Here is a 25,974-nt window from a genome sequence, read left to right on the forward strand (position 1 = left end):
CTAGCAAAAGGCTACCACTGAGCTAGGACAGTAGTATTAGCTCATTTAAAAAATTGCTGAAATCAGCTTAAGAGAATTGTTGCTAGGTATAATTTATACCTAACGATGTCCTTTTCTACAGAGATATTTGCATCTCAGTATTCTGGAGACTTTTGTCTGGGGCTTATTTTCTTTTTCATGTATACAAGCAGTTCCTGCTATTTATGAGTATGCTCCATCCATGTTCCTAGGAGAATGTGTCCCATTCCGGAACAGCCAGCTTTATGAAGCTGAACACACACTTCAAGGTTTCAGAGACAACTTGCAAACCACCCTGTAGAATTTCACTGTGGTCAGTGAACATTCCCAAACCACTAGACTGTTGTTAAGTTTTAACTTTGAAACAAAACTGCAGGGTATTTCTTCTAGTTATTTTGTGAACTTTCTGTATCAAAGGGAAAAAATGGATGAAATGAATGGATTGATTTTTAAGAATTGTTCTGTCCTGAGGGTGTGAAACTGTAGAGCTGCCCCTTAAGGCAACTGCAAGAACTTTGGGTTACTTTCTTCCCAGTTGTTGCCTGTAAAATGAGTCATTAGAGTGTATGCCTTAAACACTTTTGGAATGGCTGCCTTCCAGCCTGATTAGGGTTTCCCATAGGTCAGCCTGGGAGCAGAAAGCTTCCCAGACCCCAGGACAGGAGACTGTTTGTCCTGCCACTGGCAGTGTGACTTTGGGGAGAAAGCTACTGAAGCTCCCTGGGTCTTCATTTCTTTTTTTTCTGAAATGAAGGAATTGGACTGGATTAGTGTAACTTCCAAACTTTTAGAGTTACAGCCCCCAAATCCAAGGACTGCCCACTCTTACTTCTTACTTCTCATAGTTACTGAACATTCGTATCTATTGCCTCTTTTAAGAGAATAATAGCCAAAGGCAACTTCAGAGTCAATAATTTTTAAAAGTGATTTGTACGTTATTGTCACAGAGTCAGTATGTATTAGACCCTGGTGCTTTTTTTTTTTTTTTAAGATTTAATTAATTAATTAATTAGACACAGAGAGATAGAGCCAGAGAGTACAAGCAGGGGGGGGGGAGCAGAGGGAAAAGGAGAAGTAGGCTCTCTGCTGAGCAGGGAGCCCGATGTGGGGCTTGATCCCAGGACCCCGGGATCAGACCTGAGCCAGAGGCAGAAGCTTAATGGACTGAGCCACCCAGGTGCCCTAGACCCTGGTGCTTCTTAAAACAACAGATTCCTAGGCTCTACCTCAGATCAACAAAATCAGATTCTTTGGGTTTGGGATCCAGGAATGTATAGTTTCACTGAGACCCTCATGTATATATGAATCTACCACTATATATATATTATATATATATGATTGAGGCTCATACTTAAAAAAATTAGTGTGGTGTGTGTGTGTGTGTGTGTGTGTGTGTGTGTGTGTGTATAATCCTGGGTCCACACATGGATTCATGTCCCTCTTGTCATCTCTCCTTAGCCTCCTGGGGTCCATGGTCCCCAGGTTGTGAACCAAGAGGTTGGATGGACTCTAAGTTCTCTTCCCTATTAATTCATTTCTAGAATTTCCTTCATTTTTCCTTCCTTGAAATTTCTTCTTGAATTCCGCTATTTCCCAGACATATACCAGTATAAATGGAGTCAGTATGAAGTTATCCTGGCAAAGCCAAACCACAGAATTCTCGTCTGTAAGGTCATCTCTCTTGGAGCCCTCCCCTTTCCTAAAGAGGTGGCTGACTAACATCTTCACCTGATGTGAACTGATTGCAACAAAGCCAAACAAAGCCCAGCCAGCTCATGAGAAGCCTCTCCTTAAAGCTCCAGAGAAAACCAACATAAACAACACAAAGAATAAAAGTTGGAACTTGCTCATCTTTTCTCTTTCAGTATGAATTCTAGAAAACAAAGACTCTGTCCTGATCACTGTCTATTAAATCATCCGTTCTCAACCTCCATGTCCGTGTGTCAGTGCGATTCCTGATGTACTAACTGTAACACCACCCACTTATCTCACAGTCAAGAGAGTACAGCTGCATGCAAGTGAGAATTTTGGGGATACTCTTGAACCCTACCTAATAGAAGAAGTAAATGAACAAACTTGGTACAAACTCACACAGGTAGTGATGCACTTCACAGTAGGCTGAGAATCTCTTCCATAATAGGATTCCCTACATTAGGTGGCCATACGGTATCAGAAAAGCACACTAGATTGAGGGTCTGGAGACACAAGCTATTGTGTGACACTGGTAAACCACAACCCTGCTCGACCCGGTTTCCTTTCTACACTATGAGAGTCAGTTAACCCCCAAGGTCCTTCCTTGCTCCGACATTCTCTGGTTCTATGGCTGTAGGAAGGGATGAGAAAGATGTTATAGGAAATAGTAGACAAGGCTCTAGATAGTCTTCAGGTGGCCCATGTCAATCAACAGTGCCCTTTCTGTAGAATATGTGAGCGGCAGTACCATCTAGAAGGTACACCATTAGTACACCACCAAAGCTAGCCTGCAGGTGAAATCTCAGGAGCAGGGTTAGGGATGGTTGGGCGACCTCCTCTTCATCACCAGTCTAATTATTCATTCTGTAGGCTTCAGCATCAGACCAACTTTGCTGCTCAACCAGTTTAATGATTGGGGATTTCCTTAAGTCTCTTCTGTCGCCTAAATTCCCTGATGCTGTCCCCTTGTCTGATTCCTCTGTGCCCAAGTGCCCACCTAGATCCCATACTGTGGCAACTTGGCCTCTGCCCTGTTAACACCATCCCTATCTCATCCTGTCAGTTCTAGGACCCAAGTTCTGCTCCTGCGTGTCAGCCTCTGCTGGGTTCTGCCACCTGTCGACAGGCTTTCTTCGTGCCATCCCCTCGCTGGCCTGGGTCTGGTAAAAGCAGCCTCCTCTTTGAGCTCCTATGGTTGTGCTCCCCCCAACTAACTCTCTGGATATCCTTTCACTCTTTGTCATTGGCCTTTCCTGATGCTGTAGTGGTTGCTCCTTGGGATGGTCTCCTGGCACCTGAACTCCCTGTGTATGTGGTTTCCCTGGCTGCTCTTCTCCCTTCACCTGAAGGGTCCTGTGCCTCCCAGCCTCATTCCAAGTGCATGAGGGTTTGTGTCATTCCAGTCCTGGCCAGCTTGTTCTTTGCAGTTTACCTTCCATGCCAACCAGCACCTGGTAAGGTAGGGTTCATGTCTCTGTGTTCTGATTTCTAGTTCATGTACTTAACTAACCCATCTGTCTGAATTTCTGCATTCCTGAGCTTAGACGTGTACTTGGACCTGAAACTTTACCTGCTTAATTAGACTCATAATTCTGGAAAATACAAAGTTCTTATCCCCCAGCTTGCCAACTTTAAGTCCATTGACTCTTTGGTTCTCCCAGTCCCTGTAACTGCCTCGTGGCCTGTGTCCTGCCACAGCCTGGCATATTAACTCATTTACATATTTACTAACTGTCCACCCACGACCTCATCAGCTTCGTGAGAGCAGGGACTTGTCTTGTGGTTTACTGCTATATCCCTAACACTTAGAACTGTGCCTGGCATGGTTGATAAAATGCTTTTGAATTTTCTGGTAGTGAGGCTAGGGCAGGGAGGGAGCTGAGGGATAGAACATCACTGGGAAGCAAAGGGTAGCTCCTTCCCTGCACATGCACTGAGGTGTCCCTGGCTCTATTCTCCTCCTGGACGTGAATATCTGGGCTGAGAAGATGAATGTATACTTGTTGGGTTCTGTCTCATTCCTGTTGCTCTCCTGGCAGTGTAAAAAAAGAATGGGGAAGAGAGCCTAAAACAAACAGTGAAGGGGCTCTTCTAACATGACCTAGTAAATTTTACGTATTTATGGGACCTTGGGGAAAGGTGGGGACTGAAGGGGATGATTCAGCCAGCCAGCTCTCCACCCAAGTGAAGAGAAGCATTTAAGCGTGTAAACACTGGAAAAGTGTCTGTTCATATCTTCTGCCCATTTTTTGATTTGTTTATTTGTTTCTCGTGTATTGAGTTTGAGAAGTTCTTTGTAGATCTTGGATACCAGTCCTTTATCTGTAGTGTCATTTGCAAATATATTCTCCCATTCCGTGGGCTGCCTCTTAGTTTTTCTGACTGTTTCCTTGGATGTGCAGAAACTTTTAATCTTGATGAAGTCCCATAAATTCATTTTATCTTTTGTTTCTCTTGCCTTTGGGGATGTGTCATGAAAAAGGTTGCTTTGGCTGATGTCGTAGAGGTTGCTGCCTATGTTCTCCTCTAGAATTTTGATGGATTCCTGTCTCACATCGAGGTCTTTCATCCATTTGGAGTTTATTTTTGTGTATGGTGTGAGATAGTGGTCAAGTTTCATTCTTTTGCATGTAGCTGTCCAATTTTCCCAGCACCATTTATTGAAGAGACTGTCTTTTTCCCACCGGATGTTTTTTCCTGCTTTATCAAATATTAGTTGCCCAAAGAGCTGAGGGTCCATTTCTGGGCTCTCTATTCTGTTCCATTGGTCTATGTGTCTGTTTTTGTGCCAGTACCATGCTGTCTTTGTGATCACAGCTTTGTAGTACAGCTCGAAATCCGGCATTGTGATGCCCCCAGCTTTGTTTTTCCTTTTCAACAGTTCCTTGGAGATTCGGGGCCTTTTCTGTTTCCATACAAATTTAAGGACTGTTTGTTCCAGTTCTTTGAAAAATGTCCTTGGTATTTTGATCGGGATAGCATTGAAAGTGTAGATTGCTCTGGGTAGCATGGACATTTTAACTATGTTAATTCTTCCGACCCATGAGCATGGAATATTTTTCCATCTTTTTGTGTCTTCTTCAATGTCTTTCAAGAGTGATTTGTAGTTTCTAGAATATAGATCCTTTACATCTCTGGTTAAGTTAATTCCAAGGTAACGTATGGTTTTTGGTGCTATTGTAAATGGGATGGATTCCCTAATTTCTCTTTCTTCGGTCTCGTTATTCGTGTATAGAAATGCAACTGATTTCTGAGCATTTATTTTGTATCCTGCCACGTTACTGAATTGCTCTATAACTTCTAATAGTTTGGGAGTGGCTTCTTTTGGGTTTTCCATATAGAGTATCATGTCATCTGCAAAGAGAGACATTTTGACTTCTTCTTTGCCAATTTGAATACCTTTGATCCCTTTTTGTCGTCTGATTGCTGTTGCAAGGACTTCTAGTACTATGTTGAATAATAGTGGCGAGAGTGGGCATCCTTGTCGAGTTCCTGATCTTAAGGGAAAGGCTTCCAGCTTTTCCCCATTGAGAATAATATTTGCAGTAGGCTTTTCATAGATGGCTTTTATGAGATTGAGAAATGTACCTTCTATTCCTACACTCTGAAGGGTTTTAATCAGGAAAGGATGCTGTATTTTGTCAAATGCTTTTTCGGCATCGATTGAGAGGATCATATGGTTCCTGAGTCTTTTCTTGTTGATATGATGTATCACGCTGATTGATTTGCGAATATTGAACCACGCTTGCATCCCAGGTATGAATCCCACTTGATCGTGATGGATAATCCTTTTAATGTACTGTTGGATTCTATTAGCAAGTATCTTGTTGAGGATTTTGGCGTCCATATTCATTAGGGAAATCGGTCTGTAATTCTCCTTTTTGAGGGGGTCTTTGCCTGGTTTGGGGATCAAGGTAATATTGGCCTCATAGAATGAGTTTGGTAGCTTTCCTTCTGTTTCTATTTTTTGAAATAGCTTTAGGAGAATAGGTATTATTTCTTCTTTGAATGTTTGGTAGAATTCCCCAGGAAAACCGTCCGGGCCTGGAGTTTTGTTATTTGGAAGGTTGTTTATCACTGACTCAATTTCTTCATAATTAATTGGCCTGTTTAAGGAATCAATTTCTTCCGGTTTCAATCTTGGTAGTTTATAGGTTTCCAGGAAGGATTCCATCTCTTCCAGATTGCTTAGTTTATTGGCATATAGCTGTTGATAAAAATTTCTAATAATCCTTCCAATTTCAATGGTGTTCGTCGTGACCTCTCCTTTTTCATTCATAATTTTAATAATCTGGGTCCTTTCTCTTTTCTTTTGGATAAGTCTTGCCAGTGGTCTGTCAATTTTATTGATTCTCTCAAAGAACCAGCTTCTAGTCCTGTTGATCTGCTCTACTGTACTTCTGGTTTCTGCTTGATACTGTTTTGGGACTAACATAATATAATAAAAAATCATTATTAAAAAAAAAAAAAAGAGTGTAAACACTAGATTAAATTGTTAGCCACATTCGGCTACAAAGGTGGGGGGAAACCAAAACATTTGCATGAGTTTAAAGGGATCGATGAGGCTATTGTAATGGACAATGCTGTGGTAAAACAAAGGACCACACTTTGGAAAGGGGAGTTGAGAGGTATCCTGGGCACATCTTGGCCCATTTCAGTGTGCAGCTCTTGGGACATGTTTCTAGGGGACTGAGCACCTGGGGGGGTATTGAGGCTGCTCAAGACAGCAGGACGTTCACGCTTAGTAGGGAAATTGGCTCTTGGTGTTTCATGAGACCAGATCTTAGTGTGTGTAATCCTTTCAGAGTGAGGCCACAACGTCTGGTGTAGAAGTCAGAAGAAAGAAAAATAGGGCAGAAATGGTTTCCTAGTAAGTTAAGATAATTTAAAGGTATCAAATGGCCATATTCCAAGATATGAAATAAGATTGTGTCTCTAAAGTATGAATCTTAGATCAGAAGACAAATTTGCTAGCTCTCCAGAATATTCTGGGGAGAAACGTGCAGCAAATAGGAAACAGCAGCCTCCTGAGTGCTGCTAGCAGGACTTTTCTTAGCATACATGCATCAGGGCTGAAAGTGGAGCTGAGGAGGGGCTGTGGACCCTGCCTTTTACGGGAGCATCTTGCCAAGTCACCGGAGCACTCTTCTAAGTATGCCAGAATGACAGCTGCCCTCCTACAATATGGTTGTCTGAGCTGGTTCCTCCTCAGTCAGATTTATGGCGCCTTATATATGTATGTGTTTGAGTGTAATATGTTGTTGGAACTAGCCTCTTACCCATCAATTTTGGATAATTAATCGGTTATATTTATGAACCCCCACGGACACATCTAAAGTCATTTTATGAAATAGTTGAAGATCTAAATAAAACAAGATAGACTTCTAATAAATCAGCATGCTGATTAAAAAGTATGAGAAGCATCATTCTTATTGGTTGATATAGTCTATTTTTGTAGCTTATCACATCTCATAGACACACTTCATACTCACAACATTCCCAACTTGTCTCTCTTCAGGTGTTCATATAATATAAAAACAGTTCCTAGTCTGTCCTAGGGAGAATGGGGAGAAAAGAAATAGCGTATTATCTTAGAAGCCAAGAAAACATACTGCACTAAGACCACTAAGACTGATTGGAATTAAAATTCAGAACTACCTTCAAATATTGTAAAAAGCACATTTGGAAAAGCTGTCTCCAGAATATGGAGTGGATATGTTCTGGGACAGTGTTGTTGTTGTTGTTAATTGAGATATAATTTATTTATAACATTGTGTAAGTTTAAGGCATACAATGATACCTCGATAGGATACATTTATATATTGTGATGTAATTACCACTGTAGCCTTAGCTAATGCTTCTATCATGTTCTGTAATTATCATTTCTTTTTTGTGGTGAGGACATGTAAGATCTAGTCTCTTTGCAGTGTTGAAGTATATAATATAAGTATATAAGTATATAATACAGTATTGCTGACTATATGACTGTGCTGTGCACTAGATCCCCGGAATTTATTTATCGACTAGGTGCAGGTTTGTGTCTCTGCAATTCCTCTACTTCCCAACCTGTAACCTCCACTCAACTCAGTTTCTGAGCTCAGCTTTTTTAGTTCCAAATATAAATGATATCATACACTGTTTGTCTTTGTTTGGCTTATCTCGCTTAGCATAATGCCCTCAAGGTCTACCCATGTTGTTGCAAATGGCAGGATTTCCTTCATTCTCATGACTGAATGATATTCCATCATATATATATATACACCACATTTTCCTTTTCCATCAGTGGACACTTAGGCTGTTTCCATGTCTTGGCTCTTGTGAATAATGCTGCAATGAACATGGGGATACAGAGATCTCTTTGAGATGCTGATTTGGTTTCCTTCAGATATATGCCCAGACATGGAATTGCTGGATCATATGGTGGTTGTGTTTTCATTTTTTTGAGGAACCCCTACACTGTTTTCCACAGGGGCTGAGCCAATTTGTTTTCCCACCAACATGCCCAAGGGTCCCCTTTTCTCCATATCTGCGCCAAAACTTGTTATCTCTTGTCTAGGCCAGTGTTTTTTTTGAAATACGATCTTCAGAACACCTGCATCAGAATCATCTAGTGTGCTTGTTAAAAAGGCATTTTCAAAGGCATCATCCAAACTCAAGATCTTTGGGAGGAAATCTGTCTTTTAGCTCACTTCCTGAGTGATTCTCCTGCAAATCAAAACCTGAAAACCGCTATTCTGAGAGCAATGGGTAAAAATGTATAGGGAAGCGATTTGTTGCGTGGAAAATAATTCGTATTTCAATGGAAAACTGTATGTGGTCTATGGCACATCCTATTGCCTTGATTCTATGGGAGATATTTATAATTCTGTAAGTCCTAAGTGACTGAGAGACAAATTCTCTGCAGTCTGGGTGAGACCTGTCTCACCTGGTCCCCTTGTGCAAAAACCAGTTTTCTCCCCCTCTGCATATCCATTTCAGTATTCCTGACGTATAAAGATGTTCGGGTATTTTGGATTCTTTTTTGTACTGATTATAACATCAGTCTAATTTCTCTGTTAGGTAAAATATCATGTTTTTATTTTTGCATCTGTATGAGAGGCATGCTATTATCCTTTTTTTTTGAAAACTATCTTTAAACTGTTTTCTCCAAATAAATTAAAAGTTAACACTGGAGTTCTCCAGTAGTGGAAATGGCTGCCCTGTGGAGTCGTGAACTCCTCATCATGGGAAGTCCAAAAAAGAACTATTTTTGAGATTTAGTAAAAGAAATTATATGCCAGAATTAAGACTGCCTATTGACTCCTCATTTTGTCAGGAAATACGGGCATGAGGACAGGCCTTGGATTAGAACAGTGGATCTCAATCCTGTCTGCACATTAGAAGCATCTGAGTGTTTTAAAAAATATAATGCCTGGGCCCTACCTCCAGAAATGCTGGAATGGGCCTGAGGTACACTGTCATGCTGCGCCATATTTGAGCCTGAGGCAAAGGAAAACTTAGTATGTTTTAATTTAAAATTATGATAGTTCGTGGGCCATGGATTTTTTTTGCATTAATTTTGATTTTTAAGATAATACTTTACAATATTTTTTATCTTTATTACTGAGCATTTTTTGTGCTGTCTTAAATTTTATGCTCTGAGTATGGGCCTCACTTGCCTCATCCTAATCCCAGCCCTACTTGGCTATCTGTATTTTTTTTTTTTAAAGATTTTATTTATTTATTCGACAGAGATAGAGACAGCCAGTGAGAGAGGGAACACAAGCAGGGGGAGTGGGAGAGGAAGAAGCAGGCTCATAGCAGAAGAGCCTGATGTGGGGCTCGATCCCACAACGCCAGGATCGCACCCTGAGCCGAAGGCAGGCGCCCAACCGCTGTGCCACCCAGGCGCCCCATGTATTTTTTAAAGCTCCTCACGCAGGTCATTCCAATGGGCAGCTGGGTTGAGAACCACTGACTAGTTGATCTGTAAGGTATCGTGCATCCCTTTCTGGGGTGCCCAGTATGGTAGCCATTAGCCGCATGGGGCTACTGAGAACTTGAAATATGAGTAGCCCAAATTGAGAGGCGTTGTAGCTTTCAAAGTCTGAGTACAAAAAATGTAAAATATGTCATTAATAATTTTTATATTGATTACACATTGAAATGATATTCGTTTTCTGTTTGGGGAACGTCCTTTTCTTGATATTGATTTTGAATCAATCAGGTAGGCTAGGTGATACTGCAATAATTAAAAAAAAATTCAATTCTTAGTTGTTTATAACAACAAATGTGTGGTTCTTGCTTGTACTCCATTTCCCACATGAGCTGGCATGGGTCTCTGGTCACTGTTGGTACACTCAGGGACCCAGGCGAAGAAAGCTGTGTCTCAGTGTGCTTCCATGATTTCTAAAGCAGGAAAAAGAACATGGTGACTTATGAAGTGGCTCTTGAAGGCTTCTGCGTAGAAAGGACGTGTATCACTTCTGCTCATATTTCATAGGCCCAAGTAAGTGACATGGCCATACTAGACATCAGGGAGAGGACTGAGGAAGTATAATCAGCCTGTTATGTGCCTAGGAGGAAGAGAATCAGAACATTGGTGAACAGCCCTAATGATCGCCACCGTGGTAGTACCCTGGCCCGAGGAAATGATCGCTGGTGGTTATGGAGCTGTTTAGGACCATGGCACACTGCCTATGTATGTGTGAGCCCAGCCCTGCCCCACACTGTCGCAGGCAGTAAACATGACACTTTTCTCCATATGGCTTTCATTACAACTTCATTTCATTAGGAAATCAGTGGGGGTATTCTGTCGCATTACAGAAATACCAAGAACGAGACCCACCAAATTGCTTACAAACTCCACAATGCTTCCTTCCAATATTCAGCAAGGAAAATACATTCGTGAGGTGATCTCATTTCCCTTTTTTCCCTTCAGAGTTTGGATGAGAAACATTGGAAATTCTGTGATCATAACGGGAAGAAAGACATAAATGTTGAGAACAAGGACTTTTGAGGATTCTTTTGGTAACATTGACAATGATGTGTTATTAACGTTGCTTCTTTTTCTGGAAAGAGCACCCACATTAAATTTGACCAAGAATGGCAGCGGGTAGCATAGCCTACACTCATGTTTTTGGACTTAGCATAACTCTTGGAGGCAATAATGGTCTAGAGAAGTTAAGTACTAAACATAACACCCCCCCCCTCTTTTGTAAGGTAGAGAGGCATGGGGGCCACAGAGAAGTTTGTGTTCCTTCAGCTAAAGAATACATAAGGGGTACCGAGATGGAATATTTTATTTGAAATCATTCCCAGCATTCTTGGACTGGATTGGTAATAATATTTTAGAAATACAAATAGTCCTTAGGGGGGTAAAGATACATAGGGGACACCCTTGGTGTAAGAGAAAGAATCACGTTTGACTTTATGGATTCAAATGTTAGTTCCACAAAGTGCCTGGCTGTGTGATCTTGGGAAAATGCTGACACTCTTTGAGCCTAAATTCCCCAGTGTAATCTGGGAGAAATAATAGCTTCTGACAGACGAGACGGGAACGTTGAGGATGTAATGAAGTTAGTGCTTCACTCAGTGCTCAGCACATAGTGGGTGCTCTGCAAATGCTGGCTTATCACCTGTCTCTTCAGGAAAAGGCAGTTAAGAGAACAAGAGCACAGTTCAGACCAGGGATGGACCCTGGGATATGAAAAGACGAGAACCCATCTCAGGAAAACTGGAGCAAGATATTGTTGGAGAACTCCCAATGACTCTTTTCCCTCACATTAAGAGTTTTAGGATGTCATGTGTTTCATCTCTGTCTCTTTTCTTGTACCTTCTTTTTATTGGTTGTTCTTTTTTTGTTATCTTTGTCCCCACCTCCCCCCTTTGGTGGATTCGTCCTGTGTTTGGATTTTATCTTCTCTCTTTTCTTCTTCATATTGTTCTGTCACTCCATTGCCCCCAATCCATATTTCTCTTTCTTCCTCATTTCAGCTCTCATCCTTTGTGGGGTGTGTAGCATAGGTGACCTGGAGACAGAGCCAGTCGTGTTGTGCGGGCCCCTCTGCCCTTTCTGTCATTCTCCTCACCTTCAGTGGAACTCCCTCTGCACCATCCACTGTTCCCCTGGGGTCATGGCAGTCTGTTTTTCGTATTAAAATTTGTTCTTAGAAATGAATCTGGTTGACTCAGAGCCACAAAGGTGTAAATAACTTATAAAATTTGGTGCTTTACTTTTCCCGAAAATATTAGAACTTCAATCACGTAGAAAGCCTTTAGCCAAAGAAATAAATCTCTCATAATAATTTCAGGCAATAGAAAAGTTATAGAGGATATTTTCTTCTGGGCAGGAGACTTTCCCTGCCAAACATGCCTATCCACAGAGCTTGTTCTGCTTTGATATTTTAGAAGAGAAGGAAATAAAATAGATTCCGAGAAAGCTGACGTTAGATTTAGCCACCTTCTGGCATGTGGAAGGGTTTCGGTCTAATCAGTTTGGGGCTAAAAACTATTTAATTCCAAAAGGATTCTGTAGAGCAGATGTAACAATTAATTTCAGGTAAATCAGTTCAATCTGGCTTTTTCAGTCTTTCTTATATTTTACCAATTTTAACATAATTTGTAAGGGAATATGAGCTCCATTATATGTGTTTGCAAACAGCATGAATCAATCTAACCGCAGAGCCTTATGCGCTCTGATGGTGCCCTGCAGTGTGGTGGGAATTGCCCAGTGGTGGTTGGGCTATTCTATTCACTGTTGGCCTCATGCCTAAGATCTACATGCTTTTCAAGAGCCTATAAAAAGAACTGATCCCTAAAAAATTGCATTTGTTCTCAAGTATGAGAAATGAAAATTAATAAATGTAGAACTGAATGTCTGCAAATTAAAACATTTGATCAGTTGGTTGTTGCTCAATTCTGTCATTATCTACAGATGACTTTTAATATGAGAGGTGATTATATTTTAATATGTGTGATGTCATGTGGAATGGGTCTTCTGCAAGTAAGAGTGCATGGGTCTCTTAGGTCTTAGAATAAGCCGTCAGTGTCAGAGATTTGAAAATCTGAATCAAAGTGCAAAATCACGGAACTATTCCTCAGAGTAAAGGAGTCTTTAGGCACAAAATAGAGATTCTAGTTTAGGTAGGAGATATTACATCCCGTTTGCCCTCAACCAACTGCAGTAAGGATGAAGCAGCTGGACAGGAGCCATCAATATCATTGGCAACAGACTAAAAATAGGAACAAGTGTGTGTGTGTGTGTGTGTGTGTGTGTGTGTGTGTGTGTGTGTGTGTGTTTAAATCAGAACTCCTCCTGGGAAGAAACTACTATATGGAAGTAGAAGGATGCCATGGACTGAATTGTGTGTCCCCCCAAATTCGTATGTTGAAGCCCTAACCCCCATGTGACTGTATTGGAAATAGGACCTTTAAGGAGGTGGTTAAGGTTAAGTGAGGTCATAAGGATGGGGCCCTGTTCCAATAGAACTGGTGTCCTTCTAAGAGAGCTTACAGAGACGCCAGAGATCTCTCTCTCTCCCTCTGCCATGTTGGGGTACAGGGAGAAAGTGGGCATCTGCAAGCTACAAAGAGTGCTCTCACCAGAAACCAAATTGCCCGGGTACCTTTCCCTTGGACTTCGCAGCCTCTGGAATGGCGAGAGAGAAATTTCAGTTGTTTAAGCCACCCAGTCTGTGGTGTTTTGTTACGGCTGCTCAAGCAGACTGAGGCAGAGGATATTCATTGATATGCAGCTTTGAGTGGGGTCGGGAACTCAGGACATGCTTCAGGAGCAAGAGATGGTCCCCTAGATGTCCCCTAAGTCTGGTGAGCTGCAGGGCTTTTGCTTTACCAAGGTGGGTGTGCAGGTTTGGGACCAAGCTGAACTTCCAGGACCAAGGGCCACCCCGCTGTGGAGCTTCCCCAGGCAGCACTCAGCCTTCCTCTAAATGCAGGTTAAACTAATGTTTAAAGAATATCTGTCTGAAGGGACACTGAATTACTAGCTGCCTAGATCACCCCACCTTGGCCAACCATCCTCTTCGTACCTTGATGTCATAGCCGATGCCATGGGCCTTGCACATTTGGAGGAGAACGTAGTGGAAAACCAGCGAGAGATTGTCGTGCTTCAGCTGGGTAGTCATCACTGCATAGCGAATGGTCGCCGGCGACTGGAAAAGACCACAACGGCATGTAAGACTCTTTAGAAAATATTTACGTAAACTCTTAACTTTAGAATAGTCATAGGTTGACAGAGAAGTTGTGAAGATAATACAGAGGGTTCCTGCTCCCCTCTTGTTAACATTGTGGTACGTTTATCCCAGGAGGAAACAGATTGCCTCATTACTGTTAACTGAAGTCTGTTCTTTATTTGGATTTCATTAGTTTGTCCTAAATCCCTTTTTCTTTCTTTTTTTTTTTTTAAGATTTTATTTATTTATTCAGGTTCCCAGCGGAGGAGCCTGATGTGGGGCTCGATCCCACAACGCCGGGATCACACCCTGAGCCGAAGGCAGATGCTTAACCGCTGTGCCACCCAGGCGCCCCCTAAATCCCTTTTTCTGTTCCACGATCCCATCCAGGATACCGCAGTGTATTTACTTGTCACGTCTCCTTCGGTTCTTTTGGGTTGCGATGATTTCTCAGACTTTCCTTGTTTTTGATGATCTTGACAGGTTTGAGGAGTACGGATCAGGGATTTTGTAGAAGGGCCTCTGGTGGTATTGTCTGATGTTCTTCTCCTGATTGGACTGGAGTAATGTGTTTTTTGAGAGGAGGACCGCCATAGGATCACTTCGTATCAAGGGCACATGTATCAACAGGACTTACCGTTGACGATGCCAATTTCGATCTCATCAAGGTAGTTTTTGCCAGTTTTCTCACTATACAGTTACTTTGACCTGTTTCTGTACTATACTCTTTGGAAACAAGTCACTAAGGGTAGTCTGCCTTCTTGAGAGGACCAATGTTAGAATTTTGATTGCAGTTGCTTTCTTTGTTTGAGAAGGTTCTATTCCTTATCTTGCTTGCCTATCAGTGGGAGCTATCCCAAAGACACGGGTTATGTTAGGCCTGAAGTATTTCAATTATAGTATTTCCTAAAAACATTTAAAGTTGAGTACGTACAAAAGAACATATAGGATCCTGACAATTCTGTAGCATGTCCTTTGTGAGATGTGATATTTGTCTTTGAAAATCAGCTATGTGTATCCTTAGAGAACTGGAAATTTGGAGAACAGCATGTAGGGCCGTGGCCAACCTTAGGGCATAGAACGTGAACGTGGCTGGCACAGATTTTGAACTTTGGGGGCCCTTGGGTGGGGAGGCAACCAGGTGCTTGCCCTTGTATGGTGACGGAACAGGAGAAGGAAAAGGAGGTGCTGTTGGTCCACAGCTGGCTATAAGGAACATAATGACCTGACACTGTCGGTTGTGAAAGGTCCAGGCTTGCCCTCTCTATCTCTGAGATAATGCAGGGGGACTGGAGCTGACTGAGTGCCCAGCAGAGGATGAACATGTTTTCCCTGCCCATATAACACAGATGCAACACACGTTCCTTCTCTCTCAGATTTCCCGTTCACCTTCTGTGACATATTTCCGCACGTATATTGTCTTTTCCCTGGACACTTACAGAAAATACTGTATCTGATGGTCATGTTTTCAGTACTGTTAAGCCTGTTCTTCCCACGTATAGGCAGAGTCCACATCTATGAAAATGTTAGGCTCCCACAGACGAATGCATCTTGAGTTGTACATCTCCATTAGTACTGTTCGATTTGTAGCCACAGAGCATTTTATTTTCGCCAAAGAAAATCTACTGGACCCTCACAAGCCTCACAACTGTACTTTGTTACCACTCTGACCTATCATGGATTGTTCCCCCGGCTGCCTCCCTGACATGACGCGAGTTCTCTGAAGAAGGCAGACACTGTTTGGTTTCCGAATCCCCAGGCTGGATGTGATTCCAGCACAGGACATGCATTCAGTGTTTCCTGAGTGAAGGACAGAATGGCTGCATGGAATAGGGTACGTCTATAGCACTTCCCTCTGACCGAAGAGACTCTTCCAGTGTGATTCAGGGGACATCCAGTCAGTGAGTGCTTTGGGGCAGAAGCAGACCCTAGAGAATGACCGGAAATCCCCAGAGAATGACAGCTCAGGGCACTCGTTCCAGGCCTGGCCCTGGTAGACTATCTTTTGGAGGACCGTGGAGCTCTGGTGGACGTGGTAAAGTGATTGGTGGGGTAATAAGAATGGGCTCAGAGAAGTGCCAGCTCAGCGGCTCAGGCGGTCTGGAAGAGTGTGACCACCAGGCTTACTCACCCTCTCACAACAGGCTGGGCCGTGTTCCTGCCTTCACGATGAAGGCCCAGAAGCCTGAGCTTTTGCATATGGAAGTGAACTGTAAATACTCTGGAATTCCATTGTGGTTACTGAGCATGTAATTGCGTGGTGATTACCATGAATTCGCAAGATAATTCCAAGGTTATTTTTGTCTTTTAAACTTGTCTTATGCTGCCATAGGATATAAACTCGCAAGCCCAAGCCTAGGCCCCGGTCAGTGAGGGAGAGAGATAGGCAGGTGCCTGCAGCCGGAATCAGCTCATCACTATGGATCTTGGCTCCAAAGCAGGGCAGAGAGCTCGCTGTCTAGTACTGCTGGACGACAAGTAAGGACAGGCTATCCCAAGGTTTCCTCCTCTCGAGAGACGCGCTGCAGTTCCCCCTCCTCCCAGACCAGGGGTTAGGATTCATAAAGAGTCTGAAAGAAAAGCCAGAGTATTGGGTCTAGGTCTCCAAGCTGTGTCTTTCCCATCACCGTCGCTGTCCTACTCCAGAGCTTTATGGCCTGGACAGCTGCTTCTGCTTCCTACTTGGGAGGTGGGGATGCAAGCAGAATTCTGTGGTGGAAAAGTTATATGGAGTCAGAAAGACGGAAAACCTGACCGACCTTGAACGTGTCATTTAACTGCTCTGACTTTTAGTGATTAAATAAGTGCCTAGCACAGTGCCTGGCCACTGATAAATGGCAGCTACAAACATTGTTCCTCTTCCTTTGAAAGCATCTGCAGGGCTCGGAGCATTTTGGACCTCCACTAAATGTAATTTCCCAGCTGTTCCCTGCTGGTACCTGGGATTCCAAGCATTACCGCAAGATTGTTTCTCAGACCCGTGTTGGTCAGGGCTCAGAACTCTTGAGTGTCTCCTCCTTGCCTTCAAGATGAAATCCAGACACCTGGCTTGGCTTGCAGACTCTCCTGCACTGGCTCGGGGGATTGCTGCAACCACTTCTTCCACTTCCCTTCCCCGATTCTCTGCCCCAGCCCACCTGGTTCACTGCTAGCCCCTCACAGACCATGGGCTCTCTTCAGCCTTATCTCTTCTGCTGGGGCAGTCTCCTTTCCCTTGCCACTTAGTGACTGTCCTAATCTATAAGGCCAGGCCAGGTTCCTTCTTTCTAGTAGAGTGTCCCCTGTCCCTGCCAGTCCCAGTCCACAGTCCTTTCTCCTAAGAACTCCAGCAGCAGATTGAGGGGCTCTCACTCAATGGCACTGAAATGCAGCCTTGTGGTTTTCCTTGTGTAGGTGCTGTCTACTTTAGATTTCTTTTCAAGTCTTCGAGGACAGGGACTTTGTCAAATGTCTTTGTATCCCTGATGCATGGTACAATTCCTGGCTTATGTTAAGTGGTTAGTAAATGTGTTACAATAATACCAACATATGTGAACATATGTGATACACCTCCTCTTTTTAGACTTAACCAACTCCACAGTTTCTACAGGAAAAACTGTTGATGGTCTAGGGTTGTCTTTTATTCAGCCTGATAACACAGGTGTGACAATGTTGTGGTGAGGATTGGATGAGTATCTAAAGACCTTAGAACAGTTTCTGGCACAGAGAAAACAGTCAAAAAATGTTAGTGCTTATTATCATTTGTTAAAATAATTTCACAAATAAGGTAAGTTATTTAAAATAAAAACCAACCAGCCAACAAATTTTTTCATTAGAAAGGGCCTTGAATCAGAATGCTTGAGCCTAATATAATAAAAAAATATTTTAAAAAAAAGAATGCTTGAGCCTTGCTACTTATTTAACTATATGACCTTGGGCAGCTCACTCAACTTGCATAGCCTCAGTTTCCTAATCTGTAAAATGGGTATGCTAATCCCTGTCTTATCTATCCCTTGGGGTCATCATGGGGATCAAATAAGCTCATGCCAATTTAAAGGATAAAGCATTATGCAAATAGAAAACATTTTTTAAAAGGTTGACTTGTGTAATCAACTCTTTTCTGATGCTGTAAAATCCATTTAGGTTTGCCAAGGAAATCACAACAACCTAAATGGATTTTACAGCAAGAGAAGACTCCTCCGTGACCACCTGGCCCATTCAGTGCTGTGTCTTGGCCTAGCTCAGAGCAGATTAGAAGCCAGTGGATAATGGCAGTATGCCTGGAAACAACCTCAGCACAGAGGGATATGAAGCCTCCTTTGGAAGAAGACTTTCTCTATAGCCTCAACCAGAGACTTCTTTAGGGATGAACTTAAGCTGTACTCTGGGGCCAACTCCCTGGCTCTCAGCCAGTGCCAGGCAGGTTGCTCCTAACAGTGGTCAGACACACGGGCTTTAAAGTCTGGCGGCCTGCGCTTACATTCTGGCTTCCACTCTTGCTTGCTGAGTGACCTTCCACAAGTTGCTTGACATTTCTTAGCCTCAGTCTTCTTATCTAAAAATGAGCATAACAGCCTGGATGACTCCGTCGGTTAAGTGTCTGACTCTTGATTTCGGCTCAGGTCTTGATCTCAGGGTTATGGGATCGAGCCCTGCATTAGGCTCCATGTTGGGTGTGGAGCCTGCTTAAGATTTTCTCTCTCCTTCTGCCCCTCCCCCTGCATGTGCTCTCTCTTTAAAAAAAAGTGAGCATAATAGCAGCACCTGCCTAATATATTGGGCTGTGTAAAGATTCATATAAAGCATTTAATTATAGTACATGCTGTGGAGTAAAGACTTAGTACATTTTGGATGTTATTATATGTATTATGGTTATTTGTTGGTGTATCCGTGTCTTTTGATAAACTTGGAGCTCTTTGCTGCTTATCCTTACATCCTTTGTGCTGAGGACAGGCGAGCACCTGACCACTGTAGGTGTTGAGTGAGTCTGCTGCATTTACTTCTAGCTGGTGCCTGTCTAAAGTAGTAACCGATAGCTAAGATGATGGCTGACGAGGACTTAGGATCTGACTTCTCATAACAATATTACCTCTTTCTAAAAGATTTTTCAGGAAGAAGACCTTTTAATGAAAGGCTGTGGTATGGAGGAATGGGCCCTTCCTGGGTCCCCTTACAGGAACAGTGAGATGCCCCCCTCAACACCCCTCTGTACATGAGGCTGCCTGGGCTAGGCTTGGTTTAGAGAGAGCCTCATTTAACAGGCCCCATAAAATCAAATCCTTCGAGAAACCTTGGCGGTCCCTTAGCCCTCCTTTATTTTGCAAACGAGGAAACTGAGGCAGAGAGCGGTCAGAATTCATGATCCGTAACTTTCAGACCAGGGTTCCTCACTCCAAATTCCCATTGGCTGCATTTGGAATGTGTAGACATTTCAGAGGCTAGACTTTTCTAGTGAAACGGGGGAAACATAGAAGAGAAAATATTATCGGTAGAAGTCTAGTCTTATTAAACTACCTTTCTAAATCACAATCTAACAAGAATGCTTCAAGCCAAATAAAGGAAGCTCGAAATACTCCTTTTCACTGGAGAATATAATTTTGCTTCAGCCACAATTTAAATTGATTTAGTTCTGAGCACCAGCACTTGAAGTGTGGAACGTATTCTATTTTCGCCATGATACTTGTTTTGACAGTGATGCATTTCAGTTGACATAGTTGAAATCCTTATGTAATAAATCTCTGCCTGAAAATTAATCATGTTTATAATATTCTGAGAATTAATAACACCCATTGCTCAAATCATTAACTTAAAAAAGGAGCTTCCAAAATCTGTTCTCGGCAGTGAGGGACCACAAATAAATGAATGTTTGATAAAATAATCCAAGTAGCAGTTTAACAAGCGTAAACTTGAATGTGGTCGCAATAACACAGAACTATTGTTTAAAGGTTGGCAGAGGCTGATGAGGTTCTTATTTCAGTTACAAGGCAGGCACCCACATGCATAATGAACTGCGCTCTGAATTATTAATGTGTTGCTTATTTAGCCTCATCTGTCTGGAAGATAATGTATCCTAACTCTAATGAGTGATTGGTTTTGTACATAATTACAGTAGCAGCAGTAGCGGGGAAATGTGTGCCTTCAAAGAAGGAGTTCTAAAAATAAAGTCATCACATAAACTCCGTTGTCGTGGCATTCTATCAAAATCAAACCCGAAGCATTTGAGAATTCATAATAAATTACAGGAGACAGAATCATTATTAACATCATAATTTAACACAAAAGGTTTTACTTAATCATTCATTACAGATCATGTGCTGTTAAAATGCTTATAAATGACTTGGGTTGTTTTAAGATGTTGGCAAATATGGTCCCTCATGGCCACTGACCCACCTGTGGTGCGGAGGGTCCACGGAGAGAGAGGAGGAGTAAAAACAATTGGAAAAGGCAGTGTTTTTTCCACATTCTGACAGAATGTTAATTAAAAGTTTAAAATGTCGTTAGGTAGCTCCTTTTCTTTTCTGCCTGGGACTCATTCGACCTGGTTTCTGACCTCAGGTGGTTAGTTGTGGAGGACGCTGGAGCAGAAGCCCATGCACCTGGCCCGACTGGCTCTAGATGACAGTTCTTTGCCACCTGTTTCTAATTTGGGACAAGGGTTCTTTGTAGAGCCCAGAAGAGTCTTTGCTTCACCCTGCATAGCAGATTATTTAAAGGAATAGGCTCAAAGCAGAAGTATTTTGTAGGCATTAGTCCTGAATGCGCCCTCTTTATCGTTGCATCCGTCGGTGCCTTTCCTTTTTCTTCCGTCTTCAAAGGGGGCTGTCAGCTGACTGATTATAAACCTGATGGCATCACAGCCTATTCACACTTGTTCAGGAGGCTTCAGTTTGGTTGTAAATTGCATCGTGTGTGCAAGTGTGGATGCTTCTTTTAAGAATAGCCTATCCCGTGTGTACGCGTGCGTGGCTCCCACGCATGCACATGTGCACAGTGGCACCAGGGCGAGAACATCCATTTATCTTTCTAAAACTACAAGCACTTAAAATTTATCCGCACATCAGAAAAGCTGCGTAGCTTTTCTTTAGTGATTGTAGAGACATTTGAATTATTGAAGATCATAATGCTTCCCTCTTGAGTGCAGGCAATTCCTAGAAGTGTTCAAGACTCTTGATCACAGGAGAATTCCTGTATGTTGCCTGTAGCTAGGATTGAAACCTATAGGCGAGATGGGGAAAATGGGAGAGTGCTTCCAATTCAGAGTACAACTTCTGCTTACAGCCTTCTGAAGCAATATACTGAAATGTAGCAAATTGTCTTGGAAAGTCTTGAATTGAATACTAACTCAGTTTCCAGCTTCCTTTTAGAAATGGCATGGAGTTAGGTTTGTTAGGCCACAAGGTTCAAGTTTTACTGCTGTTCCTCTATCCAGCATTGAACTTAGGGTCCTGTAGGTCCCTTTAGTGAGGATGGGGGCCACAGGTGGAGTGGGACCTGGTTGATTCTCAGCGAGGTCCTGGGACCTAATTAAAAGGGACATGTTCTCCTCCCCAGTCCAACTCGCCTTCTTTCTCTCTTTTTAAAAATGATTTATTTTTTTATTTGAGAGAGAGAGAGAGACAGCATGTGAGCAGGGGGAGGGGCAGAGGGAGAGGGAGAGGGAGAATCTTAAGTAAGGCTCCAGGCCCATCACAGAGCCCAATGTGGGGCTCAATCTCACAACCATGACATAAGCGGAAATCAAGAGTCTGACGCTTAACTGAGCCATCCATTTATTTATTTGAGAGAGAGAGCATGCAAGCGGGGAGGGGGGCAAAGGAAGAGGGACCAACTCTGCTTTTCTATAAGCAAAGAGATCGAGGGGATTCCAAGAGGCTCAGCAGAAAGGCAGGAGATACTGCTCTGAAAAAGTATCTCTAGGGCACTAGCGTGGGTCCTATTAACCACTGAAATTCCCCTTTTATCTTTTTGATGTAATAGCATCTCAAGTGGATGTTCATTTCCAAAAGGGTATGAAGACCATTGTAGGAGACGCAGAAGAAACCCTCTGGCAACAGTCAGAGCAGAGCCTCTTTCTGCTTCCATATTCCGTGTACATGAAGTGCCATCTGGTCCACTTGACCCTTGTTCTTCCTTCCCAAAACCAACCTAGCCCACTGTCTCCATGGAGATTTGTACTTTGTTGCCCTGGGTTCTAAGGTTGGTAAACCTCAACCAGCCCCAAGACTGCTAGCTCCAGCCACCCTAACAATGGGGCTAGTGATGAGATGGGAGGTTGGGGCCGTAGAAAGAGGCAGATGATGAAGACCCTCCTTAACCCAGCTGGGACGTTGGGATTTTCCTGAAGATGACAGGAATCATTTCAACCTCATAAGTAGGGGAGCAACATGCTCAGATTTGCTTTTCACCTTGACCATCTTGACTGTATGTATGGTTAGGCTGAGGGGAGGACAGGAGGCAGGGAATCTTAGTGAGGAGCAAAGCTAAGGCAGTATCTCTGTGGGGGGAGAAGAGGGATCAGCGTCGAGGCTAGCATCAACATGAGCTGGTGTTGACTGGATGTGGGGGTGGAGGTGTCCCATCAGCCTCTGGCAGGACCCACCACGAAGGAGTACAGGGGGAGGAGAGATGATGAATGCAGTTTGAGACAGCTTGACCCTGAGGACTCTAGAGAAGTTCTGTCGAACGGTGGATCTGGGAGTCTGGAGCTCAAAAACAAGATTGGAGCTAGAAAAATATGGGTTTTGTCAGAAGTTGCTGGTAGTTGAAGAACTTGTCCAGGGCTGCAAGATGAGAAGAGATGAAGGGAAATGTCCCCACAGACCCACCCTTGGAACAACCCATGTTCTTTCATCCCTCCAATATGGCGCCTTCCCTTTCTGGAATGCTCTCTCCCCTTTCCTCTGGCCAATACACTCGTACTCCAGAAGCCTGTTTTGGAGAGGCTAAGTGACTTGCCTGAGGTTCTTTCTTCTCTCTATACCCAAAGAGCTGGGCACATAGCCAGAGCTCAGGAAGCGCTTGCGTGTTGCTGAACACCATGGGGAATCAGGAAGCATCTGTTGCTTACCGGCACTGAGAGGGCATTGAGGCAGCTCATTTTCTTCTCTTTCTTGGGAACAAAGCAGGGCACTTTCAGGGTGCTCAGACTGCAATCCAGATGGCCGTTGGTCAGGTATAAGGTGAGCTGAGTCAGGGCCAGCTGGTCACTGTAGGAGAGGCTGAGGCCTGTTGCCCATACCTGATTAAAACAGGAGCCGCAGAAGTGAAGGTGAGATCAATGACCTGGAAAGAAAGCCCCAACCAGCCCTGACCAGCCAAAACCATGTCAGACCCAATCAGACTAGTGTATATGTGACCAAGTGGAGTAGATGTTTTTGCTTCTCTTTCTACTTCCTTCAACTGAAGGACGGAGCCTCCAATCTGATTCTAATCAGGGGATTGAACATTCTTGAGGGAAGTTAAAAAAATTCGAACACCTGGCCAAGGTAATCTGTTGGAGGTGCCCCGTTCCAAAAGGCTCATGGGGACTTTGACTCTCCCACCTGTGGTTTGCCATTTCTAGGAGAAGGAAGATGACACTTGTCTTGACCCAGCCAGTCCTTACCCTGTACGAGTTCCCCAGTTGTGCAGTGTTTTCTCTTGAGAAAAATGAGACTGGACAGGAGCTTCGGAGGATGGGGAACTAAAGAGGAGCAGACAGAGGGGGAAAGAGGGAGGGAATAGGAGAAAGGGGCAGTTTGCTCTGATTTCAGAAGAAGCAGTGCCAGGAAATCTCACTATGAAACTTCAGGGAAACTCATGATTGGCCTGTAAGTCTTAGAGCTACCCCCATTTGTTACCAGTGTGGGAAAGTCATTTTGCCACCCCACGGTGCCACGGTATCCTCAATGGGGAAACGAGAACTCTGAGAATGCCCAGCCTGGCTGAACAGCAGGGCTACTAGAAGAATACTGTGATGTAAGAAAAATTAAAGGCTTTGAGAAATAGACATATGTGAGGAATAGGTTGCTGTAAGCCACTCCCTAAGTAAGTCCATTAATTCCTTTGACAGACATTTACTGAGCATCTACTATAAACCGGAGATGGCAGAAGTGGGTCATGTGCTACCTCTCCCCTCTCCTGAGGCAGACCATCGTTCTTAATTGCCCGGCACCACCCACCCCCACACCAAATACAGAAGCACCCCCAGAATCCTCCACCATTCAATGCTCAAGGCTAGTGAAGGCAAGTTCAAGGTGATTGTGATAGTTACTGGGGAGTCAAAGGGAGACGGGCGCAGGTCCTGCCGTCAAGGAGGGGGAAGACAGACACTTACATATTCAGTCATTTACAACACAGTGTAATACGTGATAGAATAAAGGGAGGGAAGAAAGTACTGCTGAAGCAGAAAGGACAAACTGAGTTTGTCTAGCACAGTCCGGGCTGCATCCTGGAGAAGGTGACATCTAAGCTTTGACAAGCAACACAAATACGACCGGCTCCCGTGTATCAAGTACCTACCAAGGGCCAGTGCTTCTAAACGTCTCAGGTCTTTATAATAACCTAAAAAATAACAGTCCCATGTCACAGATGAAAAACACAGGTTCAGAGAGATACCTAAGTCCACACAGCCAGGCAGTGGCAGTCCTGGGATTTGAATCCAGTTCTTTCTGGCCCCAAGTCCATCCTTTTCCCATTCCCTGCTGGCAGAGACGGCGCCAGTCTGAGCCCAGCCATTCCTCAGCTGTACTAGTTTCCCAGTCACATTAAAAGCTAAAGCTGCAGCGGGTGAAAACATGCCCTTGTTTACTATAATCCGTGCCATGAAAGTGTCTTGTGGAGAAAACATGAAGTATTGTATTTCTGGAGTATGCTGTAATTAGCAGTAACGCATTTTCACTGTAGGAAGTTGGAAACAACCACATTTTCATGAAGACTTGATTAAACATATTTTCCTCTTAGAAGGCCTCCATGTGCCCCACATACCAACTCTATATGTTAAAATACATAGTACATCTGCCCTAGAGTGGACTCCTCTCAAACAAATCTAGCAGTGAGTGACTTGAGTAAGCATTGAATGTAAATGGCATCATTATAAGGATATTAAGAGGTCAAGCTGTCAAGGCCCCTTGCTAAACTGAAGCTAATTTCAGGAGTCATATTCGCGCAGTAATGCCCTTTTATAATAGCGAATAAATCACATTTGCAACAATTGTTAAAAACTAACTGCCAAGTATCTGTTGCAGTTGTAAATATCCTATTTGTCAACTTAAATATTTCCTGCTCTACGGCATGAAATGCAGATCAGATGGGGACAGCTACTTTTTCTTAATAGGAGAAAGGGAACTGGTTTTTCTTGCATGTCAGGCATTTTTTGTTTCAGAGCTTCTTTTTTGATGTTTTCATGTCCTTGATGAAAAGAAAATGTATGTAACAAACGTTATTAATATTTATGTTAATAACATTAATGTTTTGGTGATAAGGATTTTTATAAAACTTAACTCCAGTATAGTTCACGTACAGTGTCATATTAGTTTCAGGTGTACAATATAGTGATTCAGTGCTTCCGTTCATCACCTGGTGCTCATCATGACAAGGGCACTTGTGGTGATCAGGGTTTTAATGGGAAGGCAGCACAGTGTAGGGGAAGAGTGAGAACCAAGGAGTCAGCCTAACTCTGACCCTCACAAATAGTGTAAATTTGACCAAGTTATCTAAATTCCCTCAATCTCAGTATCCTGGAGTGTGAAAGGAGCAAACGATAATACCACACAAGGCTTCGGAAAACAAAATACATGCACCTAATATTGCGTTACAGATGATAAAGTTCAATACAGACGTCATTTTTGATTATTAAGCATTTCCTTGAAGAGTAGGATCTTAGGAGACACATTTTCGGTTGCCTGTGTGGCTATTAGATTGCCCCATTTAATAACTGTTTTCCCCATTCATAATCGTTGTGCTCCACCTCACAACAGCTCAGTCCAGTGGGTGGTTAGATTTGGGCAAGGTTGGTATTTCCCTGTCTCCATTTGACCAGTGGAGATACTGAGATCAAAAAGTGACTTCATGGTTTGCTTAAGATCCTAGAGCATGGGCCAGAACTCTGTTCTTTCTAGAGCCCCAGTACTTC

At 43.1% G+C, this 25,974-nt stretch overlaps 1 protein-coding gene across 7 annotated transcripts in view; it reads right to left on the minus strand.

Annotated features, from left to right (window-relative positions):
* IQCH (IQ motif containing H) overlaps window positions 1–25,974 on the minus strand; it is a 197,113-nt gene that overhangs the window by 6,384 nt on the left and 164,755 nt on the right. For 2 of the 7 annotated variants that reach the window (XM_008708553.2, XM_040643067.1), the window contains 3 exons: window positions 22,930–23,100; window positions 13,740–13,862; window positions 7,203–7,264 (listed from right to left, as the gene is read on the minus strand). In XM_008708553.2, the coding sequence (XP_008706775.2) occupies window positions 7,203–7,264; window positions 13,740–13,862; window positions 22,930–23,100 (356 nt within the window). The remainder of the gene's footprint in view (window positions 1–7,202; window positions 7,265–13,739; window positions 13,863–22,929; window positions 23,101–25,974) is intronic. The other 5 variants (XM_040643069.1, XM_040643068.1, XM_040643072.1 and 2 more) reach the window with 4 other exon arrangements.

The sequence above is a fragment of the Ursus maritimus genome, unplaced genomic scaffold, assembly GCF_017311325.1.
Source record: "Ursus maritimus isolate PB19 unplaced genomic scaffold, ASM1731132v1 scaffold_27, whole genome shotgun sequence".
Taxonomy (NCBI): domain Eukaryota; kingdom Metazoa; phylum Chordata; class Mammalia; order Carnivora; family Ursidae; genus Ursus; species Ursus maritimus.